This window comes from Gopherus evgoodei, chromosome 2, assembly GCF_007399415.2.
Source record: "Gopherus evgoodei ecotype Sinaloan lineage chromosome 2, rGopEvg1_v1.p, whole genome shotgun sequence".
Lineage (NCBI taxonomy): Eukaryota > Metazoa > Chordata > Testudines > Testudinidae > Gopherus > Gopherus evgoodei.
Window position 1 is genome coordinate 100,499,575 of NC_044323.1, and position 12,393 is coordinate 100,511,967.

The following is a 12,393-nucleotide window of genomic DNA, read 5'->3' on the forward strand; positions in this document are numbered from 1 at the left end:
GATAGCGGATGCCTTCCTCATCCAGTGGTCGACCCACCTGTACTATGCATTTCCCCCGTTCCCTCTGGTCCACAAGGTCCTCCTGAAGGTGCGCAGGGACAGGGCTCTCGTGATCATGGTGGCCCCGGCGTGGCCCAGGCAGCACTGGTACACCATGCTGCTGGACTTGGCCATAGCCGACCCAGTTCCCCTGCCCCTTCATCCGGACCTGATTACCCAGGACCACGGGACCCTCTGTCACCCAGACCTGCAGTCGCTGCACCTAGCGGCGTGGCTCCTGCGTGGCTGACTGGTTCCGAGCTGCGCTGCTCTACGCCTGTGAGAGAGGTGCTCTTGAGCAGTAGGAAACCGTCCACAAGAGCCACATATTCTGCGAAGTGGAAGCGCTTCTCCTGTTGGTGCGTAGAGAGAAATCTCCGCCCTATGGAAGTTTCGGTATCCGAAATCTTAGACTACGTTTTGTCCCTCAAAGGGCAAGGTCTGGCCTTATCGTCGTTGCGAGTCCACCTAGCAGCTATCTCCACCTTTCACCCGGGTGCGGACGGTCGCTCCGTTTTTTCTCACCCGACGGTGTCGAGATTCCTTAAAGGGCTGGAACGTTTATTCCCTAACGTCCGTCCCCCTGCTCCAACCTGGGATCTTAACCTGGTGTTGTCCCGGCTCATGGGGCCCCCCTTTGAGCCGTTAGCTACTTGCTCCCTGCTCTACCTCTCTTGGAAAACTGCCTTTCTAGTGGCTATCACCTCAGCTAGACGGGTGTCGGAGCTCCGAGCTCTGGTGGTAGACCCCCCATATATGGTCTTCCACAAGGATAAGGTGCAGCTGAGGCCACACCCTGCTTTTCTGCCCAAGGTGGTCTCAGCCTTTCATATCAACCAAGAGATTTTCCTTCCGGTTTTTTTCCCAAAACCTCACTCCTCAGGCAGGGAGCAGCAGCTCCACTCGCTGGATGTCCGTAGGGCTCTCGCGTTCTACATAGAGAGGACTAAGCCCTTCCGAAAATCCCCCCAACTTTTCGTGGCGGTAGCAGATCGTATGAAAGGTCTTCCTATCTCCTCCCAGAGGATATCCTCTTGGGTTACGTCCTGTATCAGGACTTGTTATGACTTGGCCCATGTCCCTACGGGCCGTGTGACTGCGCATTCTACCAGGGCGCAGGCGTCGTCGCTGGCTTTCCTAGCCCGTGTGCCCATCCAGGAGATCTGTCGGGCAGCGACCTGGTCATCGGTCCACACCTTTGCTTCCCACTACGCCCTGGTCCAGCAGTCGAGGGAGGATGCGGCCTTCGGAACTGCAGTGCTCCGGGCCGCGACTTCTCACTCCGACCCCACCGCCTAGGTATGGCTTGGGAGTCACCTAACTGGAATGGATGTGAGCAATCACTCGAAGAAGAAAAGACGGTTACTCACCTTTGTAACTGTTGTTCTTCGAGATGTGTTGCTCACATCCATTCCACACCCGCCCTTCTTCCCCACTGTCGGAGTAGCCGGCAAGAAGGAACTGAGGAGCGGGCGGGCCGGCAGGGATATATATTGGGCGCCATGGCGGCGCCACTCCAGGGGGCGACCTGCCGGCCCACTGGAGTTGCTAGGGTAAAAAGTTTCCGACGAACGTGCACGCGCGGCGCGCACACCTAACTGGAATGGATGTGAGCAACACATCTCGAAGAACAACAGTTACAAAGGTGAGTAACCGTCTTTTTCTGCTGGAGCTTTTGAAAAAATATCCCAAGATGGTGGAAGTTGTTCCAGGAGTCAGCCAGAGACCCATGAAAGTTAACATTAGACAACTTGTAGTTGTGAGTACTGTGGGGTAGTGCTGCCATTACAGCACTTGCCTTCTAATGGCACCTGTTTGGGAACGCCCCAGTGGCGGCTATCTGTCAGAGAGGTTTATAGGGCAGATGTTGCAGGAGTGTGAGATCAAGGTGGTTAGTACACAAAAGATCACTGTGAAATATAAAGTGGGGTTTGAGAACTGTGCTCCCATCTGGCATATGACTAATACCCAGTGTGTAACTTCTTGCAGTAAAATTCATATACTGAGCCCATCTACTCTGTGAAAGTTTATCCTTGCCCTTGTCTGCACTTTTGAGTGATACGGCTCTGGCAGCTGTTGTGCATCAAAAGCAGACACCTAATGCCAAGGGTTGGTATCATAGTTGCCAACTTTTCTGTGGTAAATTAGCTTGATTTTTAGTTTAGTGTGAGTCAGGGTGCTTATCCCATTTCAAAACAAGTCAATCCCTAAGAACCCCAACACTCTGATTAGATCCCTCAGGGTACAACTTAGGACTGTGGTAGGCCTACAAGCCCAATTTGTGCTTTTTCCACAGGGTTGGCAATAGCAGCTCTTGCAACTGGAGAAAGGACAGAATAAATCATAGTATACTGATAGTTTTTGACTTTCCTTTAAGGTTTCATTTTGAACCTTATTGAAATGTCAACTTTTGTAGCAAGTTACTGACAAGATCAATATATTTAGATTTAATCATTTTCCAGTGGAAAACTGTTCCCTTGCAAACTTGATGGCTGTGCAGTAGTAAATCAGCCAGGACTATTCTAAAAAAAACAAGCCAATTCAATTCAGAGTTGCAAGTAGGAGGATGCTGAGGCCAATGGGCTCTAGTGTACAATATACGCTAAAACAGGTTCTCATGCCTCTGGGGATACATCAACTCATCTAGATATGTGCCTGGTTTTTCAACAGGCTACATAAAAAGCACTAGGGAAGTCAATAGAAATAAGGACTTGTTTATATACTATACACTAAAGTGGAAGTACAATTAATTTATCTTATAATTAATGAGAAAGTAAGCAATGTTTTTTTAATAGCCTACTGAGACGTGTATTGTGATTTTGTGAGCAAGTAGTTTAAGTGAGGTGTAGCTTGGGGGTATGCAAGATAAATCAGCCTCCTGAAAGGGGTACAGTAGTCTGAAAAAGTTGAGAGCCCTGCCCTGAAGCACTAGGTCAGAGTGAAGGACACTGTGCCATACTTACAACTTTTTCCCTTTAGCCTGAATTAAGGCTACTTTAGTTCTTGCCTTAATTCACTTCCAATCTACACCTCTGTGAAGGCTGTTAAAGTAATACTCTTCAAATACACACCTTTATTTAAGATGGACTAACTTAGCTGAATGTCACTTAGGGCAATTAAGCTGCCCCCACATACAGTTTGGAGAAAGGGTCTATGCCTGCCCCAATATAAAGATGACTAACTTGGCCTTAAAGCCCCGATTTGTTTTTGCATTTTCCTGTGCTTCCTGCTCAGCTAATGGTGTGAAAGTCCCACACAAGGTAAAAGCAGCAACAAGTGATTTTAAGTGCACTGTATACCTCAAGTGATTTACTTTAAAAAACTTTGGTATATAAACTGCCTAGAACCACCATTATAGCTAAAATACACTCAAAAATGAAGAAGTTCAAGTATCCTTTATTCAAGGTTGAAAAATGTACCACACCGCATTATTGCAAAAGTTCATTGGTACAAAAAACTTTGCAGCTGGTGAGAAGGCAATAAAAAGTTGATTTTGAAATTGACTATAAATTACTGTTACAGTACATTTCAAATTGCATCATTTCTAAAATTGCCCACAGTACTAGAAAATTCCTGGAGATAAGGCAGCTGTTCAAAAGTAGAGGTAGCTGATATCAAGGGATTTCCATTTCTCTTTCAATGCCTACATATTTCAGTGCATCAGCCTGGCTGTATCTGAGGGGGAAAAGAGACAACTTTATTAATCTTGTATATGATATGTATCATCATCAGTAACTTACTTCAAGAGGCATTTAAGGTGCTGAACCTTTCAAAGATACTGGGAACTAAGGCTAAACACAATTCTGTTGCTTTTGTGCCCTTACATTTAAGTTGCTGCTCTAGAAGAAACATAGGAACAACCTTGGTGGTGGTGTTGGTAGAGTGCAGTAGCATTGAGAGAGCCCAATTCATGTTAAAACAGACTTTGGGGTAGAAATCAGTATGCAGCGGCTTGGGGGAATTTCATTTAACTGAAAGATAATGCTTCTTTTGGATGTTTGTTTTTTTTTTCAGTGGGGGGGGGCGTAAAGAGGAGGAACAATAATACCACATAGTTTGAGTATCAACATGAACTGTCAACATCACAAAGCAAAGCTCTAAACCGTTATCTTGAAATCAAACAAGTTCTCAAGCAGCACTTTTCTCCCTTCACCTTTCTGTGAATTTTGACTGACGGAAATGTTTTTTCACTAGTTTGTGTATGTACAGCAAAATGACGTTTACTGAAATTTGCCAATAAAAATCAACCCCTTCCAAGGCTAAATAAAAATTGATCATGAATAAATTAGAGGTTCCTAACCATCAGGAGTGAAACAGCCTTGCACTAATTTGACAACAATATAAACAGGACAGAGGGTGGGTTGCCTGTTATAGCAGGGGACTGAACTCGATGACCCAGGAAGTTTGTTCCAGTTTTGTGTTCCCCTGAATGGCAATCACAGTAGGCCAGATTTTTAAAGCTACTCAAGCTACTTTAAATCACTTTTGGATACAGCACTTGGCTGTTGAAATCACTTAGGCATTGCTCTGTTTAGTGTTGCAAAGCCTAACTATCTTAAAAAAATCTGGCCCAGTGTGCAGTCAGCACTAGACAATGAATGGAGCAGCTGTTTGCTCCACATGTGTGTTTACAACAGGAGACGAGCCTAATCTATACTAGAAAAGCACCAATGTTGTATTTATGTTGTATTTATTGTGTAGATCTGGTCTTTTGTAATTGGCAAACTTGGATATGTTATTTGGATAGTTGTCCCATCCTTGTCTCTTCCATACATAGGGGGATAGTCCTCCCCATGAAGCCTGGGCTTCAAGTGTGCCTTGCCGCTTTAATTAGACTGTGCCTATGAGTTTCAGAGCCAGAAGTGCCCCAAGTGCATTGCTTTCTCTTTCACCAGCAAAATCCCAGTACTGAGAGATGAAGACAACTGCTGGCATAAGCAATCTACTGAGACCCAAAGACGAATTTCAGTAAAAGGGGAGGTGTCTAGATTCATTGAATCTTTAATATCTGAGATTTGATAATGTGACAAAAAAATCAGGCTTGGCCGCAGTGGCCCTAGAATGAAGATCTTGCTACAATTTACCAACCTGTAGTCAAAAAACAGCTCTTCACCAGTCTGAATGGCTCTCTTAGCAAATATACCTATTCTGTGATCTCCATTAACCATCATAACTGTTTAAAAAAAAGAGAGAGAAAGTATACGGTCAGGATCTTTCTTAGCTCACATTTGCAGGATTTACACATTCTGCCACCACAAACATGTATTCAACATTCTACAATAATGATGTTTCATGTATTGTTAGACTAACCCTAGATTAATTGTTTCTGGTATTACCTTTTGCATAGCAGTTGGGATTTACTGAATGGTTTGCAAATCGGATTTTGTTACCCTTGCGTGTTGCATCAACCACAAAATCTAGAAGAGAATGTAAGCAGTTAGAACAGGTTTCCTCTAAAGAGCTTTCTAAGCACATCTGAGAAAATGCTGTACAGCACCCAGCCTATTTAATGCACCTGCCAGGTTATAACTTTAGTGTGTTCAGCTTCACACGTGAAAGTCATTTTGAAAAACCTTCTCCGATGTTAAATTTTCTTCAGGAAAGGCTAACAAGTTGCTATATTAAAATATCATGGCGCCGTAGTTAAACAACATTCTAAACTTCCTAGAACTGATGTTTCCACCTGCTGAGAATCTTTACACATTCCATCTCCTGCCCAAATGATGTTTCTAAATTAGATGGATCTCTTCTTTCTTTCCAGGTCTACAAGCTTTTTAAACTCTACATGCACATGAGGCCCCACAGGTGAGATAAGCAGGAATCACGTACTCTGAGAATCCCACCCAGCCATAGAAGTGAACATGGGCACTCAGCAGTGGCAGAACTTAGGTTGTTTTGTTCATGCCACCTGCACAAATTTAGGTGCCTGTGGGTTAGGTGCTGACCTTTATATAAAAAAGCTCCCTTTATGAATTTTTTGCAGCACTTAGGGCTAGATCCACAAAGGGACTTAGGCAGTGCAACAGTGAGCATTGTGACACCGAGCTTTTAAGCACCACACTGTCCTATAGAATCCCCAGCCATGAGGTAGGCACCCAGGGCATAGGGAGAGTTAGCTTGCTGGCTTCTGAAAAAATCAACTAGGAACTTGAGCAGGGAGGGGCCTAAGCTAGACAATAGGAAATGCTAAGGAAAGAGATGGGGCTTAAGCCCCATCTATCCAAGGTTTTTAGGCACCTGATTCTTGGACAGACCCTTCCACAAAAGACAGCTACAGAGGACTCTACATGCACATGAGGCCCCCCCAGGTGAGATAAGCAGGAATCACGTACTCTGAGAATCCCACCCAGCCACAGAAGTGAACATGGGCACTCAGCAGTGGCAGAACTTAGGTTGTTTTGTTCATGCCACTTGCACAAATTTAGGTGCCTGTGGGTTAGGTGGCAGCTAAATTGAGGTTTTGAAAATCTTAGTTGTGTCAATTAGAATGGATAGCTAGACATACATACCATTATTCAGATTGAATAGAAAGCTGCACATGTACTTGTCATATACCTTCCCTCTTCTATCTGCCTCATCCTGAGAAATAATCTGCAAGAAATATTGCATATTAAAAAAGGCCACTTATTTTTCAGCTGGTAATGGAAATAGCTTACAGCCTCAAGCATGCTCCACATCTAAAGCCCATCGTAACTGGCATCCTAACTTTTCCCATTCTGGAATGAAATTTATACGGCAAGTGGAATTAAGACAGGGAAAACTAACACTACAGCTAAGGCTGACAAGTGGTCTTAGACTATGCTGTTCTGTGGGTGGATACAAAGACCATGACTGCAAGACTAATAAAAGTCTACAGCTGTCATCTTGGAGACATTTCCAATTCAGCCAATATGAAGTTACATTAACTAGGGCTCTCTTATTTAGTAGCCCAAAACAGCACCATCAGTTCAGCCTAGAAGGAAGACATACAGATTTTATAATTCTGTTTCTCTAAAGATATATAAATTTTTAAAAAAATCAAAAACCAATTTTATTTAAAAAGTTTTTTTCAATTCAACCCCTTTAAAATTAATTTTGAAATAGACAATTTATATTAAAGTTTAAGCTTATAATTTACATTAAATACATAAAATAATATTAAGAAGTACATGTTTGCTGCCACATTTTAAGAAAGGTGAAACTACTGAACTGGTAGAAGTCACTGGCTAAGCATCTGGAACCAGTATGTTGAAGTGCCAAACCAGCTTTTAACATCAATAGGCTCTTCTACAGGTTCAGAGAAAATATTTTCTTTGATTCAGTTTATTCAGCTAGTTCAGTTTAGTTCATTCGCAGTTGAAAAAGCAGGAAAGCTTGTTTTCCTCTTCCAATCTATGAATAAAAACTAGGTGTGAGAGGATGAGATCTACTAGTTCTGAAATCTTAAAGGTCATGGCAACCAGAAGCAATCAGTACAATTCACTAACAGATAATTACTTCCTTTAGTAAATCAGTTTTAACTACAAAACATGTTTTGATAAACTTTTGGTAATTTTTTCCTCTTACATAGCCAGCACACTTAAGGTAGTTTTATTTAATTGTGAAAAAAACTGAAGCTGTTTTTATGCATTTTCAATCAAATCTGAAAATAGAGCTTGATACAAAAGTTAATTATCTAGTTAAGAAGAAATGCATCTTCATTTTCTAAAAATAAAGATTAAAAATCCAAATGTAAGTTTAGCTACCTAACTGCTTAAATAAGTATGTACAGCAATAGTGTATTCTCCTGGTTAGCAAAAAGAAGCACCAAATTTAGTGTAGAGACTACTTAGTCGCAAATCAACATGTTTAATAGTTACCAACCAATAAGGATCGACCTTTCACTTGGAAAATAACTATTATACAAATGGACAACATGATTTAATCATACTGTGATTGAAAATGACAATTTAAGTTGCTTTCATTTAAATCAATTCACTCTGTACAGGATACTCACTGCTGGGCCTTAGCTCTCCCTTTCACACAGCCTGATATCTATATTTGGGGCAGGCGAGAGGGCAGTCTTGCCTACTGAATCTTGGCAGCATCTTATGCTGGCAGTCAAATGATTTTGCAAGAAACTCCAGATTTGCTTTAACTGGGACTGCTCTTTAGATCAGTGTTTTTCAAACTGTGGGTTGGGACCCCAAAGAGGGTCAAGAATGTTCCAACGGGGCTGGCATGGAGTCTGGGGCCCAAGCCCGAGGCTACAGGACCCCTGCCAGGGGCTGAAGCCCTTGGGCTTTGGTCCCCCTGCCCATGGTGGTGGGGCTCTGGCAGGCTTAGGCTTCGTGTCCCCCATCCTGGGGTCATGTAGTAATTTTGTTGTCAGAAGCGGGTCACAGTGCAATGAAGTTTGAGAAACCCTGCTTTAGATCCATCCTCTCTTCCAGCCTCATCCTCACAGGCACTCCAAAGTCATGAAAAATCTTGCCAGTGGAAAAATGGCAGTATCAACCGTGGATTCAGCTATGCATAGTAGATGCTAGGGAAACTTTTATTCTCTTGGAAATGCCAAGACCTTGAAACCTGCTATGAATTATTGTATAACATTCCATTATTCCACAAAAGGGTACTAAATCTACAAACAAGCTAGTTCCCAAGCCTGGAGACATTATTTAACCAATTTTGCTTTATAATTAGTCAAGGTCACAAACTGATACATCACTGAAGAAAGTGACCTTGAATATTTTAGTGAGACATCTATGTATAAAAAACAAATGTCTTACTCTTCTGCCAACGTACAGCTGTAACGATTAAAACATACATTTGAAGCAGTGGTTTTCAACCCATGGTCCTTGGACTATTTCTAAGATTTCCTAAGAGGTCCGCAAATGTAAAAAGGCTGAAAACCACTGACTTGAAAGGTACTCTTTCCTTACCTCACCACAGTACTCAGAGATGAATTCATTCTTCTGTACAGGATCTTTGATGAAAATTCCCCAGCCTGCCACATCTGAAGGTGCTAACAGCAGATGCTAGAGAAGGGGAGAAACAAGAAATGTATCATCTGACTCAGGGGCGGCTCTAGGGATTTTGCTGCCTCAAGCACAGCAGGCAGGCTGCCTCCGGCAGTTTGCCTGCGGAGGGTCCGCTGATCCGGCAGCTTCGGCAGACCCTCCGCAGGCGTGCCTGCGACCAGCGAACCATCCGCAGGCAGCCTGCCTGCCGCCCTCACTGTGCCGGCAAGCGTGCCTCCCGCGGCTTCCCGCCCCAAGCACTCGCTTGGCGTGCGGGGGCCTGGAGTCATCCTGATCTGACTTGGTTTTTCTGGAATGGTCAACTTAAATGATAAACATACATAGTCATTAACATTTGGGAAGGGGGGAGGTGGAGGGAGAAGGAAGGTGCACATAAAAAAGACCAGACACAGTGCTAATGAAAAAAACATCCAGGGTAGAAACTGCTTACAAATCCAAGTATTTCTCGTAAATGACCACTTTATGGACAGAGGGTCTGAAAGTGAAAAATAAGACCACCATTAACTGACTGTACTATTGGGTGTCTGGGAAGCGGGCGGGCAAAGCCCGCCCACTGCTAAAGGATCCCCCCCCAGCCTAAGGGGAGGACCCACAGGACCACAGAACCCACTGATTACAGGGGAAATCCAAGTAAAAAGACACATGCAAAACTGTCCGTCTGTACTAAAGGCCTTCAGCTCAGAATATTAAAAAAGAAAAAAAGGAAAATTAAGCGATTTTTAAGATTGCAGAAGTCTGCTTGTACAACTGCAATATTTACCACTTCAATATTAATCTGATTATGGAAACCATGAACCAGTGCTTTAAAAATGCATATTTTTTTCAGCCTACAAAAGGTGATGCTCAGCTTAAGTTCAGATATTTTGCACACAAGTTAGTACTGAAGAAAACAGTAGATGTTCCATTCCATAGTGGCACAAGTTGCATAAGGAGCTGTACAAAGAGGACTAAAGTAGCACATAACTCAGAATGGCAAAGTTGGTGGAAACTACTTTCCCTTTGAGGCTAGTCTCTCTCTTTTTCTTGGCCACAAAAAAAGCCACAGCAGAGTCCAAACTCCAGTGCACTGGGTTTTTTTTGGCATGAAAACGATATTAGGCACCTCCCCTCAATGTTCACATGATGTAAAAAGGCAAAAACAGTGGAGATGGGAAGATGTGTGTAGAAAGATAAGCATATACACCTTTTTGGATCCCCTCTGAATGCTGCAGTTCTTGCAAGAAACATTTTTGCTGTCCCAGTGATCGGCTGCTCCACATGTCAGACAGAGGTCTGGATCACATTCACGTACAGCCAGATAGCATGGACACTGCTTAGTGTTGCACTGTGCTTTGCAGCGGCATCCAGGAAACCTGTTTTGGCCTTTAAAGGAAAGAAAAAAACAAGTAAATGTAAAAAAAGGATCACAGTTCAGGTGCTAAAGTTTAGCAAAAATACACTGATTCCTTGCTCCAGATGTTTCAATTCCCCAATACTTAAGGTTAATACAAAGTGAACGGAATCAGGCAGGGTGACTAGGCAGCCTGCAGCTGTGAGCCTCCCAGCCAGGTTGACAGACTCAGGCTAGTGCTCTAAAAATAACTATGTAGGCAGCACTTTGACATTGTAGCTTGAGCTCTGAAGCCTAGGGAGGGGTGTGGGCTTCACAGCCTGAGCTCCAGCCTAAGCTGCAACCTCCAAGTATATCTTAGAGCTATTTTTGGAGCACTATCCTGAGCCAGCTGACCTACGCCAGGAGGCTCATTACCAGAGGCTGAGTAGATATACTCTAAGGGTGTTTTCTCTGCAATCTTCTACTGAATGAAACAGTGCTTGCCCTATGCATTAGTTTTGAGACTCTCCCTTTAAACAGAGGGATGGTAAGTTTCTTTACACAGGCTTTATATTCAAGAATAACCAACTCACTGCTCCTTAATGCCCCCGTCCTGCATTCATTTAAACACGTTTCACTATAAGCACATAGTCTTATTAAAATCTGCACCTTAAGTATAAGCAGCAAAGAGTCCTGAGGCACCTTATAGACTAACAGACATATTGAAGCATGAGCTTTCGTGGGTGAATACCCAGTTTGTCGGATGCATGCTCCAATACATCTGTTAGTCTATAAGGTGCCACAGGACTCTGCTGCTTCTACAGATCCAGACTAACACAACTACCCCTCTGATACTTGACACCTTAAGTAAGTATTTCAAAGCCATTTAGATGTTGCTGTACTTGGTGTTGTTAATGTTTAACTTATTTAGCGATTTTTGTATCTTTATAAATTCTGAAAAGAACCAGGAAGCCAGGGTACGGGTGTATGTATGCCCTTGTTTCTTACCTTAGAAATATCAGTAAGGAAAAGTGTGTTTTTTTCTGGTTTTGCTGGAGGACCACTTGGAGGCAGAGGATTTATTTTGAGCTTTCAACTCCCTACTTGAATGGGTGAGGGTGCTGAATTTATAATGAAGACCCTATTCAAAGTGTAATTAGCCATTAAAGTTAAACAGGAGTTACGACAACCAAAGAGATGTAAACAGACTAAAAAGCACTTTCACTCCTTACTTGTAATGTCATCATTTATGGTTCTGGTCACCTACATATAACCTGAAATAATGTTTTGTTTTTTGTTTTTTTAAAAGGGGGGGCACAAGAGAAAGAAAAAAACTCTCTTAAAGGCGGCCTGGAAAGTTTTCAATGTCAAAAAACAGCAAAAAAATGGCAAAAGCTCATTGTTTTGCCCTTTGTAGGCCTTTTATTTAATATCAGCAAATTTGTGGCTACCAATGACACTAGTCTATGAAAAGACACTCAATTGCAGATGCCTTCCAAAATTACTTACATTCTGAGCTGCACTGACAAAACTTCTCACAAAAGTTCTGAGCAATTACACAAGGACATGAGCTGTCACAAGGCTGACGAGGATGATCACATGGCTGGTAGTTGTAAACATGATTAGATGACCCATCTGAATAAAAATAGTAATAATTTGAAAAGATTAAGAATGAGAGAACTTTAAATTTGTTTAACCAAAAATTTCAAATGGGAAGTCCCGTCTTAAAATTCACTTAAACAAAAAAGGCCTATCAAACCTACTCTTCTCAAAGTATTAATAATAGAAAAGTACACGAAAGAAAAATTGTGGCAGTAACAAGATGTATGTTAACTTAATTACTGAATTGCTTGCTTGCTGTTGCACCTCACCCCTCATATTACTACTCTGTAGTGTATTTAGAACCTAAGAGCTCGTCTACAGTGGGAATTGAGGAGCAGAACTATAGCTGTATAATTACTAGCATAGGCACTGGCTGCATGGATGCTCCAGGGCTGGAGCAACCACAGACAAAAAAAAACGTAGCAGGTGCTGAGCACCCAC

At 42.7% G+C, this 12,393-nt stretch overlaps 1 protein-coding gene across 5 annotated transcripts in view; it reads right to left on the reverse strand.

Moving 5' to 3' along the window:
* Positions 1–3,419: 3,419 nt before the first annotated feature.
* EZH2 (enhancer of zeste 2 polycomb repressive complex 2 subunit) overlaps positions 3,420–12,393 on the reverse strand; it is an 84,608-nt gene continuing 75,634 nt past the window's right edge. For all 5 annotated transcript variants that reach the window (XM_030551439.1, XM_030551438.1, XM_030551437.1 and 2 more), the window contains 7 exons: positions 11,860–11,985; positions 10,222–10,400; positions 8,940–9,035; positions 6,549–6,630; positions 5,376–5,456; positions 5,128–5,212; positions 3,420–3,714 (listed from right to left, as the gene is read on the reverse strand). In XM_030551439.1, the coding sequence (XP_030407299.1) occupies positions 3,654–3,714; positions 5,128–5,212; positions 5,376–5,456; positions 6,549–6,630; positions 8,940–9,035; positions 10,222–10,400; positions 11,860–11,985 (710 nt within the window). In that variant the 3' untranslated portion in view covers positions 3,420–3,653. The remainder of the gene's footprint in view (positions 3,715–5,127; positions 5,213–5,375; positions 5,457–6,548; positions 6,631–8,939; positions 9,036–10,221; positions 10,401–11,859; positions 11,986–12,393) is intronic.